The 14027-nt window shown below is 37.3% G+C and overlaps 1 protein-coding gene across 1 annotated transcript; it reads left to right on the forward strand.

Moving 5' to 3' along the window:
* The first annotated feature begins 7105 nt into the window (after positions 1-7105).
* On the forward strand, positions 7106-10674 carry LOC138322863 (noggin-2-like). The gene is made up of 2 exons (XM_069267009.1): positions 7106-7879; positions 9520-10674. The coding sequence occupies exon 2, from the start codon at positions 9539-9541 to the stop codon at positions 10292-10294; it is 756 nt and encodes a 251-aa protein (XP_069123110.1). The 5' UTR covers positions 7106-7879; positions 9520-9538; the 3' UTR covers positions 10295-10674.
* Positions 10675-14027: the final 3353 nt, after the last annotated feature.

Raw genomic sequence — 14027 nt, forward strand, 5'->3', positions numbered from 1 at the left:
GTAACCATAGACAACACACTTCAGACTTCTCGGGTAATGTCCGATAGGCGTCTTCAGTATTGTTCCTCCTCTGTTGCTTCCTGTTGTTCTCCATCAGAAGGTGACTGTGTGACTTGATATGTGTCATTAGACCGCACTTCAAACCTCGACGGGATTCGAGAATCTTGATGCCACTTTCTAAGGTTACACCTGGGCGGGTCATCACAGAGGTAGACTGATATCAGTTTATGTGACGTCACCGTACAGGTGAACTCTGTATGTCCTATTATGACGAAAACGTACCAAGGGTATAAATCGGATCATCTCGAGAACTACCGAAAGTTGTTTTTGTTTCTTATGTCGACACTTCCGGTTAAACGCCTGCTCAAATATTGCTTAAAATCCTATCAACTACAGGTATTTTGTCATTTGTACCCATTCGTGTACTACGAATGCACCGCAGTCTCCCAAAACACGCACCTCACACAACATACACGCAACACACCGCATACATGGGAGGCCGTCCTTACATGACCATAGCTGTTAATAGGACGTTAATTAATAAAAAACAAACAAACAAACAAAAATACGGCCTTTGTGAAGCTGTTGTATTTTCTTGTTCGTTATTCGCGAGGTTCATTCACTTTATAGTAGTGGTACATGTACCTCACGAAGGTATACCACGATTGTCATTAGAGAGATACCAAGCCGGACCTATCATACAGACAGCAGACGGAACACCCGTCCCTTTCCAAAATGTCTGACCGTTAATGGAAAACAACAGGTTTCAATGTTTTAAAGTCAAATGTTAAACCAACACCCGCCTTATGTCTTTAATTTAAGACAAAATGAGTCCTTTTTCGATTATGTTTGTGTCGGGAAATCGGGATATCTACTCTTCCTTCTGACCGCCGAAGAGGAGTAACAGTTAACATCAAGACTTTGTGTTTTGTCTTCGCTTGGAAAGGTTAGTGGGAAGGAGAGGGACAGATCTCCATTACAGAACATTTGCCAACCCTCAACTGAAGGCCAAAAGTAATACGTTGTTTGTGAATACATTAACAATAGTTTCGATCGTATGATGGGTCATGGGTAATATTAATATTTAATTCTTATCTCACAAAAAAAAAGGTTTATTATAAAAGGTACACGTATATAGGATCTTCCATGAGTGTTCATTTCATATGAGATTTTATGAAACGAGACTAAGAAGTTTTATTTTTACGAGACTTGAAGAGCAAATCTATAAACTTCAAGACGAGTTTCATAAAATATCATATAAAATTAATACAAATTTATGATACTTTTTATCACATAACTATAAATACTTACATAACAAAGAATTTCATGTTAAAATGAATTCCGAGGGTCCAGCAGAGGCTGCCATTTTGTCCCTCCGTCCTTGTAATCCTGACGTCACGTCATTTTTCCTGACATCATTTCATTGTTTCTGCCTGACGTTACAATGAATTTCCTGCCAATGAGAATCGCTCCAGGACATATTACACAGACGAAATCACTGGATGTCAGGCGGATTGTGTTATAAAAATTTTACATAGTTCTTGCATTGAGCAATTAGTACTATGTGTAGTTTCTAGAGAAGAGCACGGTGTCTGCTTAGTAACGTTAAGGAACGGAAAGAAAGCAAGTTAATAAAAGTCATATTCCATGCAACATTTTGCTGATGTAAACTATATCTAAGCAATATTGTATAAAGAAGAAAGTCGATTTTGAAGCATTTACTTTTTCATGAGTTTGATATTTAAATTAAAGCCATGCTTTGAAGAAGGTAAGCTTACTCTGATGAGGTGTTACCGAAAAAGTCTCAGACTATTACAACTAAAGAATTATTCACAGACGGTAAGGACATAAACTTTTTAAGCTATGTTCTAAGGAACGTAAGATATAACTTAGCAATATTTTAAACATGGTCTGTCCAAAGCTATTTGTCCAAAACGTACCACCGAAATTGTGTTTTAGAAAATATAGATGATGTCTCTGAAACACGATTATGGTGGAATGTTCAAGCAATAATTCAGGGAAGTAAACATATGCAATATTGTGTATAGAGACATTTTAGAATTATGTTTCACATATGGTAAACCATATACGGTCGGTTGGATTGCCCATTGTCTGTATAATGTGACCGGGTGGGATGTGTTGCTTTGTGTCTCCGGCAATATGCTTCAGTGATATAGCACTAAAAATGGCAAAAGTTCCTCTATACAAGAAGACACAACACTAACATACCGCAGTCTCCCAAAACACGCATCTCGCACTCAACACACGATACACACCGCATACATGGGAGGCCGTCTTTATATGACCATAGCTGTTAGTAGGACGTTAATTAATCAAAGAAATGGATTATGCTTAACGTTGCATTAGTGGTCACGGTCATTTTAACGCCTTCCCGTGTGTGTTATGCGCCATGTGTGTAAAGTGTTTGTATAATATATGTTTTGAAATGGAGACCGTAGTATGTGTTTAATGTTTCATTCCAAAAGTAGAAGCAGTCCGCACATTGGAGTGCTATCCTATTGATGCATACTCACCCGGTTACGCTGATAACGGACAAATCAGTCATCCCAAACTCTTACGCTAAGCGTTAAGCAGGAACTACTATTATGTCACGTTTATAGACTGAAGTATGTTTTGGCCAAGGGACAGAACAATAACTAACCTCCCTTACAGGGACCAATGGCCAAGGGACAGAACAATAACTAACCTCCCTTACAGGGACCAATGGCCAAGGGACAGAACAATAACTAACCTCCCTTACAGGGACCAATGGCCAAGGGACAGAACAATAACTAACCTCCCTTACAGGGACCAATGGCCAAGGGACAGAACAATAACTAACCTCCCTTACAGGGACCAATGGGCTCGACTAAGATAGTGTATGTTTCTTATTTACCGTAAAGTTCAAAGCAATAAAAAAATTAATTGAATCGATCAAACATGACAATTGTGATGCTGACCATGGTTTAGTCTTTCCCTTGCTACATTTTAACCTCTAATGGAAGCCAATACAAATAATATACACATTGTTGTAAATAATGAAGTTTGTAACAGTTGAAAATCTTGACTTTATTACGTGTCTATAGCTACATGTAACTATATAAAAACAAAACTGAAGTCTCACTCAAGTAGGAGTTTTGTCGGCGCTTTCCGAGCTGGCTTTCTTCAATAACAAAATTGAATTGGCCCGATATCGACTGTTCTAACCGGGATGGTGGATGAGATATTTTCTCGTCCGTCAGTGTCAATAATTCTAATGCAATCCCCAATTCAAACAAATAAATCAGAAAAGTGCCAGGTGTAAGACAAGCGTATAAGTGACCACGTCATTATTGGGGTCAGACGTGTGATTGACGCCAGTGGGGCAGGCTCCTGGGCACCTGACCGACCTACAGGAGTACCCTAGTCCATCATTATTCCACATTACCACATCTCAGCTTTCTCCTAATTACGGCCTCCTCCGCTCCCAGAATGGGCAGCACTCACCTCGTCCCGCCCGAGACTGGTTTGGCGACACGAGAACGTGGGACTAGAACTTCCATTAGATCACATTTTGGACATTTGTAAACGCTGGGAGGAAACTTAATTCACTTAAACAGAAAATAGGTGGGCAAACTGTCATGACGTTTATGTCTTAGAAAATTAACAAAGCAATATACGTTTCCGCGGTAATTAGGGACTCGGCGCACACATGTTAGTTTGGTATCTTTCAGTCTTATGGATATGTAAATTGTGTGGTTGATGTATCAAAGGAAATACTAGGTATTATCTTTAAACCAGAATCCCAAACAAAAAGGACTATGTTTAGTGATAGACGGTTTTCAATCGTGATTTGTACTCTCAAGAAAACGCGCATTTTAAGCTATAACATCTTAGAAGTGGTATTTTATAAAATCGTCTCCAAAAATTAAATCCTCTGTAGCAACACCTTTCAATGAAGTTTAGTTTGTCGATCCACCTCGTTCCCACGGTTGACAGAGTAATGTACATTTACCTTATTTTCCGACAAAATCTATCGAAGAGACTCTGAAGATGAATCCCGATCTTCGTTATCATCATCAATTTTAGACAGAAATATCCCTGAATATGCTAATGCTACTTAATTGTACTGTAGTATATATGCGTAGGTACCAATACTTCTCTGGATGATAGTCCCTTTCTTTGACCAGCTTTACCAGGTAGTTCACAAGTAATGGGACGAGATGGTCAACTGGAGACTTAATTCTTCTTACTTTTTGTGACAGCAGATTATCTCGTCAACTCGTCCCGGTAAACCCATGCAATACTTGTGAAGAGTTCGAAGTAGATTTATGAGACATTTACCTCGACGATAAGAGACTTATTGGTGTTTAACGACGGTATTCACACACGCTCGCGGCGGCTCGGAGACTTTCTGTCCAGCAGGCTTATCGTAGCTGTCGAAATTAAATATACTTGCATCCTAATTGTCCTTCTTGTATAGCGATTTGTGTATCTACGTGCCATCGTTATCTTTGTGGTATTATGTAAATCGTCACTTTGAAAGGAACTATGTTATGAATGGGTGTTTGTCAGCGAAGTGGCATCAACTATTAGGCAACCGCATGGACGATCCGTATGTTGGTTAGTCCGAAATCCCGCTCATCCGGAAATATGCTTTTGTACATGTAAAGTGTCCGAGTGCATGACTAAATGCCAGCGATATACGAGTTGGACATTGTAATAACAATTTTGATATATTCTGTGTTTGTTTACGCGTCTTTCGTATTTTTTATTATTATCATTATTTAGAGTCGGTTAGTCGCATGTCGTTCACTCCATTCCGTCATTCAATATTAACAAACCTACATCAATATTAATCTTCAAGTATTAAGAGTTCAATTCATTTCCTAATTTTCATCGACTAGATTCTTTTTTCTTGTTACATGTAAATATATTGAGAAATGTGCGGAATGCTTAACTAGTGCACATTAAAGTACAATACATGCTTTTTTAAAACAAACTTTTAATAAGCCATAACTTACGTACTTACTTTATTCTATCATACAGGGTGTATGAAGCAGACGTCCAACGGATGTTTATTCATGCTAGATTACTAGATTACATGGAGTTAGAAATCAATAAACAATTGACGATAATTTATCATTAAGAAACGATATGAACAGTTAAATTGTTTTAAATAGAAATACTGAATCGATCCTGTAAACATATCGTGTTAATCTCAGTCACCTATGACGTCAGACAAGGGAGATAACTCACAAAAGGGCGCCGGGGCCAATTTGACGGGCATTGCATGACAAAGATGGCTGCTCGGCTTCAATCAGTTTATCTTATGTTAGTGTATTGAGTGACAATTCCTACAGTCAAACTACAGTGTAGCTCAATATCACGAACATCTTATCGAGACCTAAACGTCAATCCCTCGTCCATTTTATCAAATCTGTTTGCTAAAAATAGGATATCTTTACTAAGCATAATTTGTTATATGTATATTCCTATTGTTTTTGCCCTGTTTGTTGTTCGCAGTATCCGCTGATCGCTGTACTGTCCCGCCAAATGGAGCGGCACCTGGCAAAGCGTTGGTTCTGCACCGTGTACCATGTACGATTGGCAAGGTTTCTACACCGGGGTCGGGCATTTCCCGTCCGGTGACCGTCTGGAAATACTCAAATTCCGCAACGTTAAAAGAGAAAAGTTTTCCTCAAAACCAGCAGTAATTAATTATGTTTTTTCGTATATGTAAATTTTACCGGTACCTATATAGTTTCAAGAGCTCTTCGGCGCCGTGGATTCATTGGGTTCAACCAACATCCGTAACCAGTTTCAAACACGTGACCACGCATACACTAGAAGATTAGACCGTGGGATCGGTTACCATAGATAAAACGTGTTGTTTTTTTCCGAAATTCTTTCGCTTTTGTTGTGAAAGGATTAGCGTTGTTAAAAAAGTGACAAAAGTTCAAGTGATCCACTCAATACTCCAATTAGCATCGCACCCCAAAGCGCGAGAATCGCCGCTATTGTAATTAGCTTAAGACAACTTATTTTATATCCGTTTTAAATTCGCGGCAGTAGGTTCGTCAATTATTCTTAATTGACTAATGCAGCGTGCGTTTTACCGGAAAATTTTAATTTCAATTCAAGATAGCAAAATTAGCGACTGTTGCTACAAAACTGAGGCAGTCATACGTGACGGTCCGGCGACTTGAAGTGAACAGTGACAAACGGGATACATTAATTACTGACCGTAAATATCGCCACTAATTAGGCTAGACGTGTCCGGTGGGTCGTGCCTGCTAATTGATTTCTTATGGCTGACCGGACATGGGGATATAACAACGCTAGACGCGATCCCTGAACAGTCGTTAGTGTCATGTCTATATCTGTACGTTGGTACGTAAATCGATCTGAACCCTATCCTCGCCTCAGATATACATGTACATATATATGTACGTTTGTTTTCCCTGATTGTCAATCAACTTGTATATAGATTCATTCAAAACTTGAACAAACAAACTTGGCGACTCGGTATCAATACGCCGTCCCGGGTTTTGTTGCTCCGACAAAGGGGTGGAGACTGGTATCCTATCCACATTAATTCCATTCATACGCAAACACAGATGGATATATTTTTAATGAAAATCAAAATCATAAAAGTGCAACTATTTATATCCAATTTATATCTATCTATCGCGATTGATATTTCTTTACCTTTAACAAGCCAAGGGCATTTCGTCCACCAATTATGTTTAGCGATATTTTGAATGTGTTAAGCAGATGCATCTGTTCCCTCTCCGACAACCCCCTCATAAACATAAAACTACTATGTTAATATCCATAATTTTCGAATTTTCATTAAACATTGATTACCAGTTCAATACAACACCCCTATCGCGAATATTCCCACCACGCCAAATTCATGTGACGGTCCCCCAACAAAAGGCCAGTTTAAGCGAGTTATCCGATAGGCGCCTTCTCACCGCTTTTCTCCTTGTTTATTGCATATGAATTAGCTTTGCAACAGTTGATTTTTCTTAGTTCATTTATCCCGTTTGTTGATCGGGACACGAAGTAGCATCAGAGAGCCCTCGTTAGCGATGATGTGAGGTGTATTGGCGACATAACGCCAGCCTTCGTTCGGCCCGTCGTGGATCTGATGTCTATTCAGCCGAGCAGGTACGCGATGAAAAAGCTGGATTTCAAGTCTACGCTATTGCATATTAATGGTATTGTGTTGGCGCTATGCCTCAAACTCCTCCCACTTCTCTATGGCCAACACGTGAAAGCCGTTACTATAAATTTATTATTTGCGTGTCCCCTTTGCTGTTTGATCTCCCCACATTGCAGACTTTTTGCCTCATTAATAATCTGAATCGGTGGCTCCACTGCTACTGTTCCCCCCTAACTGATTTTGATGACCGCGGTCCGAGGGTTGGTCTATACTTAACGGGGGATATAGCCGGGAGTTCTCTAGTGTTTCGCCAGTAACTCCACGAAACGTCGTGCGCCTCGGACTTACCTGAGATAGCTAAGATACATATAAACTGGCTTTGATAGATCTTAATAGCATTACTACATGTACGATACAAAGCCTGGGACTGTATATAGTGTGTGGCAATTGAGAATTTAAAACGAACGGTGTGCCCGCCAGTAAAGGCCTACGTCTAGACTAGGTGTCTCTTACAACCTTCTACTGTGTATACCTGGTCGTGAAAAAGGCCCATTTTACGTGAAAACAACTTATATATACATATATATAAAGAAAATATGCTGAGATGAATTTATAACAGTGTGTTTTTTACGGGAGAAAACATCCCCCTGATAAGATACTAGTGTTTACAGTGCAATGGACAGAGGGGCCGAGACGTGTTGACGGAAGTCGCCGCACAAGTATGGCATGGTGAGTGATATAACGTTTTCTTATCATTTAAAAAAAAGATGATGTCAAGTTGTCAAAATATTGTCAAACGATTTTCAATAAGAGTATAATGTGAGGCTGCGTATGGCAGCTGACTGGCGCGTGCCTCAAGCACGTGCCTGATGTTGTGCTGCTATTTTTCACGCAGATATTTAATAATCTAACATGATAATTATGAAATGCTTTTCAATTTTCTGCAATTTTTATCATTTCCAGGAAATCATAAGATATACAATGTGTAAATGTTGTAATCCTAATGAGAATGTGAAGGATTTCTTTTCTTTCACAAACCATTTCCACAGGTGTATGTAAATAATACGGCTTCATAATGATTCGGTAAATTAAGTGCTAATGTATTGATTGGAATACATCAAAGCTTGATCATTAACTCCGAAACAGTTGTTATATATATATTTATATCGTGAGACACATTTATTTCAAAACCTGTTAGATAATTCCGGTATCTGTTTAAAAGTAAAAACGCTATTTATATTTGAGAGTAGAGAGTGTTGTGTTTAAAAGAAAATAAACAAGTGGGATTGAGTGGTGCGCGGGAAGGAAGTAAAGGCACCACAAGTTTGTAACGAGAAGCCGAATGTGTTTAACGGGAACCATACAACGTTCTGTGATGAGAACCAGACAACGATTTAAATATGCACTACTACGTTTTTGGCAAACTTTTGTAAAATTAGCGATGTAACGAGCACACAAGTGTTATGTCAAGTGTTATATAGTCATATTAACACGCGTCTATGATGCTGGGCCCAACTTGATATGTGTGTAGAAAGAAATATCCAATACACAGGACCTGGCTTATTAAACTTTCATTTCACGGCAATATTCATTAAAGATATTTTTGTACCTTAAGAGTGAAGCGATGATGGAGCGCTTTCTTTTCGTTCAACTTCCGTCACTGTTTTTCTATTTATAATCCGAATATATTTTAAAAGAATGAATTATTTATCAAAATCCATTATAATAAAATTTTAATATGATTTATTTTATACCTATGTTGTTATGTTACGAACTGTTTCGTTTATAATAATCTATCGGTTGTAGGAGGTGACAATCACTGACACGTAATAGCGGCAGGTGGTTTTGCGGCGCGAGTAAAATGTGTCACACAATTTCACTGACCGCTGATCATGATACGTTAACGTGTCCGAAACACACCTCGGTAATTGACCGGCCGTCGGAAATGAGATTGATTAGACAACAGTTTAGCGACTTTTTAATTAGTCATATTTTTCTCGCTTTTTAGCGGACGTTCTAGGTGACAGATGTTTTTTAACCTATACAATATTAATAACGGATGATCGATGGTCTGGTAGTATATCAGTATTTTTGACAGAAAACAGTAATTTCAATGGCATCATTTAAAGTTTATTTTCACTTTCGTTCCTTTATGACTTTGTCAGTTATTCAATTTTTACTGATTTAATTTCCTTAATTACTGAATTTCCCGTAAAAACTATCGTGAATAAATTAGTTGTCATTATAATAAGTTTAATTCACTTTTTGTTATTGGTTTTGCGAAACATTACTTCCTAATTTGATAATTGATTGTGCATATAAAGATTTGTGCATTTAAACACGTGTTGAACTTTTATTTTCTGTTTCAGATCGTCGTCTGACCAAGTGATGAAGTTAAGAGCCTGTGCTCGCGCCGTGCTGCGGTGTGCGTTGTATTTAGTTTGTATAATAGGCAGAACCGAAGCGGACCGGGAACATTGGAACAGCTTACAAGAAAATGAAGTGTTTTCTTCTGATGGAAGTGTTGACAAGTCTATCCAATTCCACAACAAAGAACGTCCAGTTCCTTCAGACGATCTTCCTGTGTTACAGTTAATCGAAAATCCTGACAATTCATTTAACCCCACAGAAAGGGATACCGATTATCGCCAGCTTCGGCGATTACTCGGCCACCATTTCGATAAAAAGTTTATGTCCACTGTAAGACCTCTAGAAAGCGTTATACGTCCAAATGGAACGTTGGATTTTAAACTTAAAAAGGGTCGACCAAAGGAAAGGAGGCCCGATTATATTAAATATTTTGGATCTCCAGTATTCACGGGGGTTGGTAGTCAGTCTTCGAAACTGCGCGTGAGCAGACGGACTAGGAAGAAAATTCAGAAATATTTGTGGAGTTTTACTCATTGTCCAGTGTTTCATACTTGGAGAGACTTGGGAGTGCGGTTCTGGCCGCGATGGATAAAGGAGGGACAGTGTTATAAACGTAAGTCGTGTTCCATCCCTCCCGGGATGACGTGCCGCCCCAGCGGCTCCACCTCAAAGACAATACTGCGATGGCACTGTAGAGACTGGCAGAAGAACGCAGTGTGTCGATGGATACATATAAATTATCCAATCATCACGCGCTGTTCGTGCTCGTGCTGACACAAGATACGGGGTATTTACTTCGAATTGAAGTTTCTTTTTATATTGACGATATTTATTTACTCTTTGTCCAAGTTCAAAACAAACGTGGATTTCTATTGTTGTCTAGTAAATGATGTATTAAAATGTTTAATTTATTTAAATCAGAGCGACTGCCGTTACATGGCCGTACTGATGTCGGCTACCTCGTGCAATGGACGTGCGCTCTACGGAGTGACTTGACGGATTCCTTATATGGAAGTGCACGATATTTGTTGACATCAGCACATTTGTATGTGTTGATAAACTGTATCATTTTACGAGTATTATGTAGCTATGGTGTGGTATTCACCACTGCTGCACTCTTATTATGTTTTGTTATTAATGAATTTAGTAATCAATCAGCTCTCCGAGTTCTCTGTTATGACGAAGCTAATTGTGCGATATTTAATTATCGCCATTGTTTTTTCGCCCTATATGGTCACATATATCTTATATCTATGTCAAACTGTTAATTTGGGCGTTTTGAAAACCATAAATCATGTGGTATTTCCCGGCGCGTGTCCTCGATTGTAAGGCGATCCACTCGGGATCATTATACATCTATAGACATTAAAATAAATTATAATGCATTGTCTCATACCCAATGACAGATATTAATGTTTTTATGTATGCTAAAGTTCGCCAGTTGGACACCCCTTATACCGTTATCCATTGTTTTTTTTCTTAACAAATCGGGGGCAAAAATTAATCATAATTATAGTTACGCATTAGATGTGATATTGATTGAAATATCTATCATATATTGACATATGCACAATTATTACATTATTCACAATTATGCAATGAACATTTGTCCCGCTTTTGCTTATGAAATTATAACCCAAAATTCCGCTATAGATCTAGTCGTATAATAGATTCTATAATATAGCCTTCAAAGACTGAATTATCTTTACAACTTTCAACATATTTGTAGTACAAAAACTGTGTTAGAATCTTTTCAGACTTCGTTTTTATGACGGCGCGGAATTTCGCTGTGAAATCTTTGTGCGGTGTGTCCTTGTGTTTATTCCGATAAAAACTAAATATGTATTTTCTCTGTTAAGTTTCTAATTTATCCAAGGTTCTAACTCACCCAAGGACGTTAGAAGATAAAGAAATTGAGCGGTACATTCCCAACCAACTCAAACAACGTACGACATTGAATACAGTTTCATACGGAAATAGGTAGCTTATTGTGACAAAATACATGTAGCATTTAAAGTTATATGTGCCGTATTTTTCATACTCAAGAATCAAAATGAGCTTTTAATATGTTATTCATCACCAAAAATTACCAACTTTTTGAAAATTACAGTGCTTTCAATGCCTAGGTTTTAATTTTACACGTACACATAAGAGCTGAAAATGATTTTTGGCAGTACTGCCAAAAATCATTTATTTAAATCAATAGTGAAGTGAAATGAGTACATGCGGTGAGACCATGAAGTCAAATTGTGGTCTACAATTTCATTACACATTTTTACAATGTTTTTAGTAATTATAAAGTGACTTCTGCAGGTATGTTTTCATTTAAACATATTTAAGGCATAAAACAACAATTTTTCAGTACAAAATTTCTGTGTTATAACTAATGTTTATAAGTCATCTGAAGCCATTTGAATGGTTTTTACAGTTTTATTCATCGAACATTATGGTTTTTGATAAATTAATGTTGAAAACATAGCATGTCAAAATTATCGCCCAGTTACGGCACATATAACTTTAAAATAGGTAATCACATATCTATAACAACAAATGAATTTGAGAAACATTAAGTGATTTTAGGAACATGTACAGACAACCTTGCTAGTACCGATATCGAGAGATTGTCGGGATAGTTTAGATATATGCTATTTTGATGCAATTCAGATTACCTACTATATAAAAAGAAAAACTCGATAACGCGGACTCGATATGTACATGTATCTGACTCGAAGTCACGAACAGGTGTTTTTTTTTTTAAATTAGTTTGCATAACAAGGATGATAATTTTTTTTGGTATATTGAAAATACAATAAGTTTCATAAGTAATATTTTATAGCATACAAGTCGTAATTGGTAAACACAATAATCAAATACAGTATGTACAATCAGTAACAAACTCATACATATCTGTAACATCGGGCGAATGGCTAACGATTTACCCGCCTACACTACACATCTACCTGTCAGAAGTCCGCTGTGTGGGTCAGGGGAAACTCGGATTAACACTGATTCTCTATGCTTGTTTTATCTATAAAATATCTAAACCATACACTGTGACTGTGAAACATACGGTAATAAGAGGGGAATGACATTACAATATATAATTTGATATGTATCTTATTTATTAAAAGCAAAAATGAATGTTTGTTTCCTTTCAAAAGACATGCTGTATTGTAACAGACTTCGCTTGACTGCTACAGATATCACTGTTTAGAGAATACGAGCGGCGACCATCGGTCCAGCAAACAATTTGGCTACTATTTCACAATTTGCAACCAAATTAGAAACTGTTGTGGCGATAAAACCTTCATGAATGGTGAGTTTTCATTCAGTGAATTTAGAATGGAAAGGTTGTCTTACAGTAAGTTTTTTTTTCACGCCAGGCCGACAATACGTTGTAAGTGCGGTCTGTTGAAATTAAACATACAACTGCCGGAACACATACCACAATATTACATAGGTGTAACATGCATATTTAGCACAAACTCCCGGTCATTGTCCAACCCTATGTGATTCTGAACCTCGCTATGTCGTGGCCGGTTAAGCATTATCCCAAAATCTGATCCAGTTCTGAAATGACCTGAAAATCACAGGGATCTGAGAATTATATTAATTACAGTTTATATATATATATATATTCACCCACCAGAGTGCTCATAGATCCTTTAAGACGTTTTATGGTTCTATATCAAAATTCGGTAAAAATCCTATTCTACTGTACGTGTATATTTTTTTTATTTAGACTTCTAATACGTGTAAAAATGATATATGGGCACTCTGGTGAGTCCATAATTATATAAACTGTAACTATAGTTATCAGATCCTTGTGATGAAAATGTATGTGTGATGCCATCAAAGGATTTTGTGTCTATTCATCTAGTTATGGATTTTAACAATCTACTTACAATTAGACTTACACGGAACGTGTACAGCACCGTAGTGAGTCAGAAGTCAAATCTTAATTAGATTAGACATTGAATTGTCTGTTAGCTGTTGGTTTTCGTTCTTATTTTTATATATTATCTTCATTTAAACTATGGAACAAGTTCTGCAACCTATACTCTATATTTGTATACACATTAGCTTACTGACCAAGCAGGAAACTGAAGTATCCGGGGAAAACCTACGTGGTAGAACATGTGCCCCATACCTTTTTAAGTTTGATAAGGGAATCGTAGTCTATTATCTTAACATTTCAATCAATACTAATACATATATATACAAGTACACAAAGTTTAATTACCATGAACTACGCATCAGAATCGTTGGTGAGGAGATTCAGTTCCTTTTGGCGCTTAATATACCAATACAATGGAGTATAGTACAGAGTGTCTTAAGACCATTTTTAGACGTTTTAGAGGTATAGATAAAAATCGGTAAAAATCGTACTCTACATATTACTATATACATATAGTACTGTGTAGAGTATGATTTTCACCGATTTTTTAGTTTCAAAATTCACGGGGATCTGAGAATTAATAATTATTATTAATTATCAATTAATTTA

Source organism: Argopecten irradians, chromosome 5 (assembly GCF_041381155.1).
Source record: "Argopecten irradians isolate NY chromosome 5, Ai_NY, whole genome shotgun sequence".
NCBI lineage: Eukaryota > Metazoa > Mollusca > Bivalvia > Pectinida > Pectinidae > Argopecten > Argopecten irradians.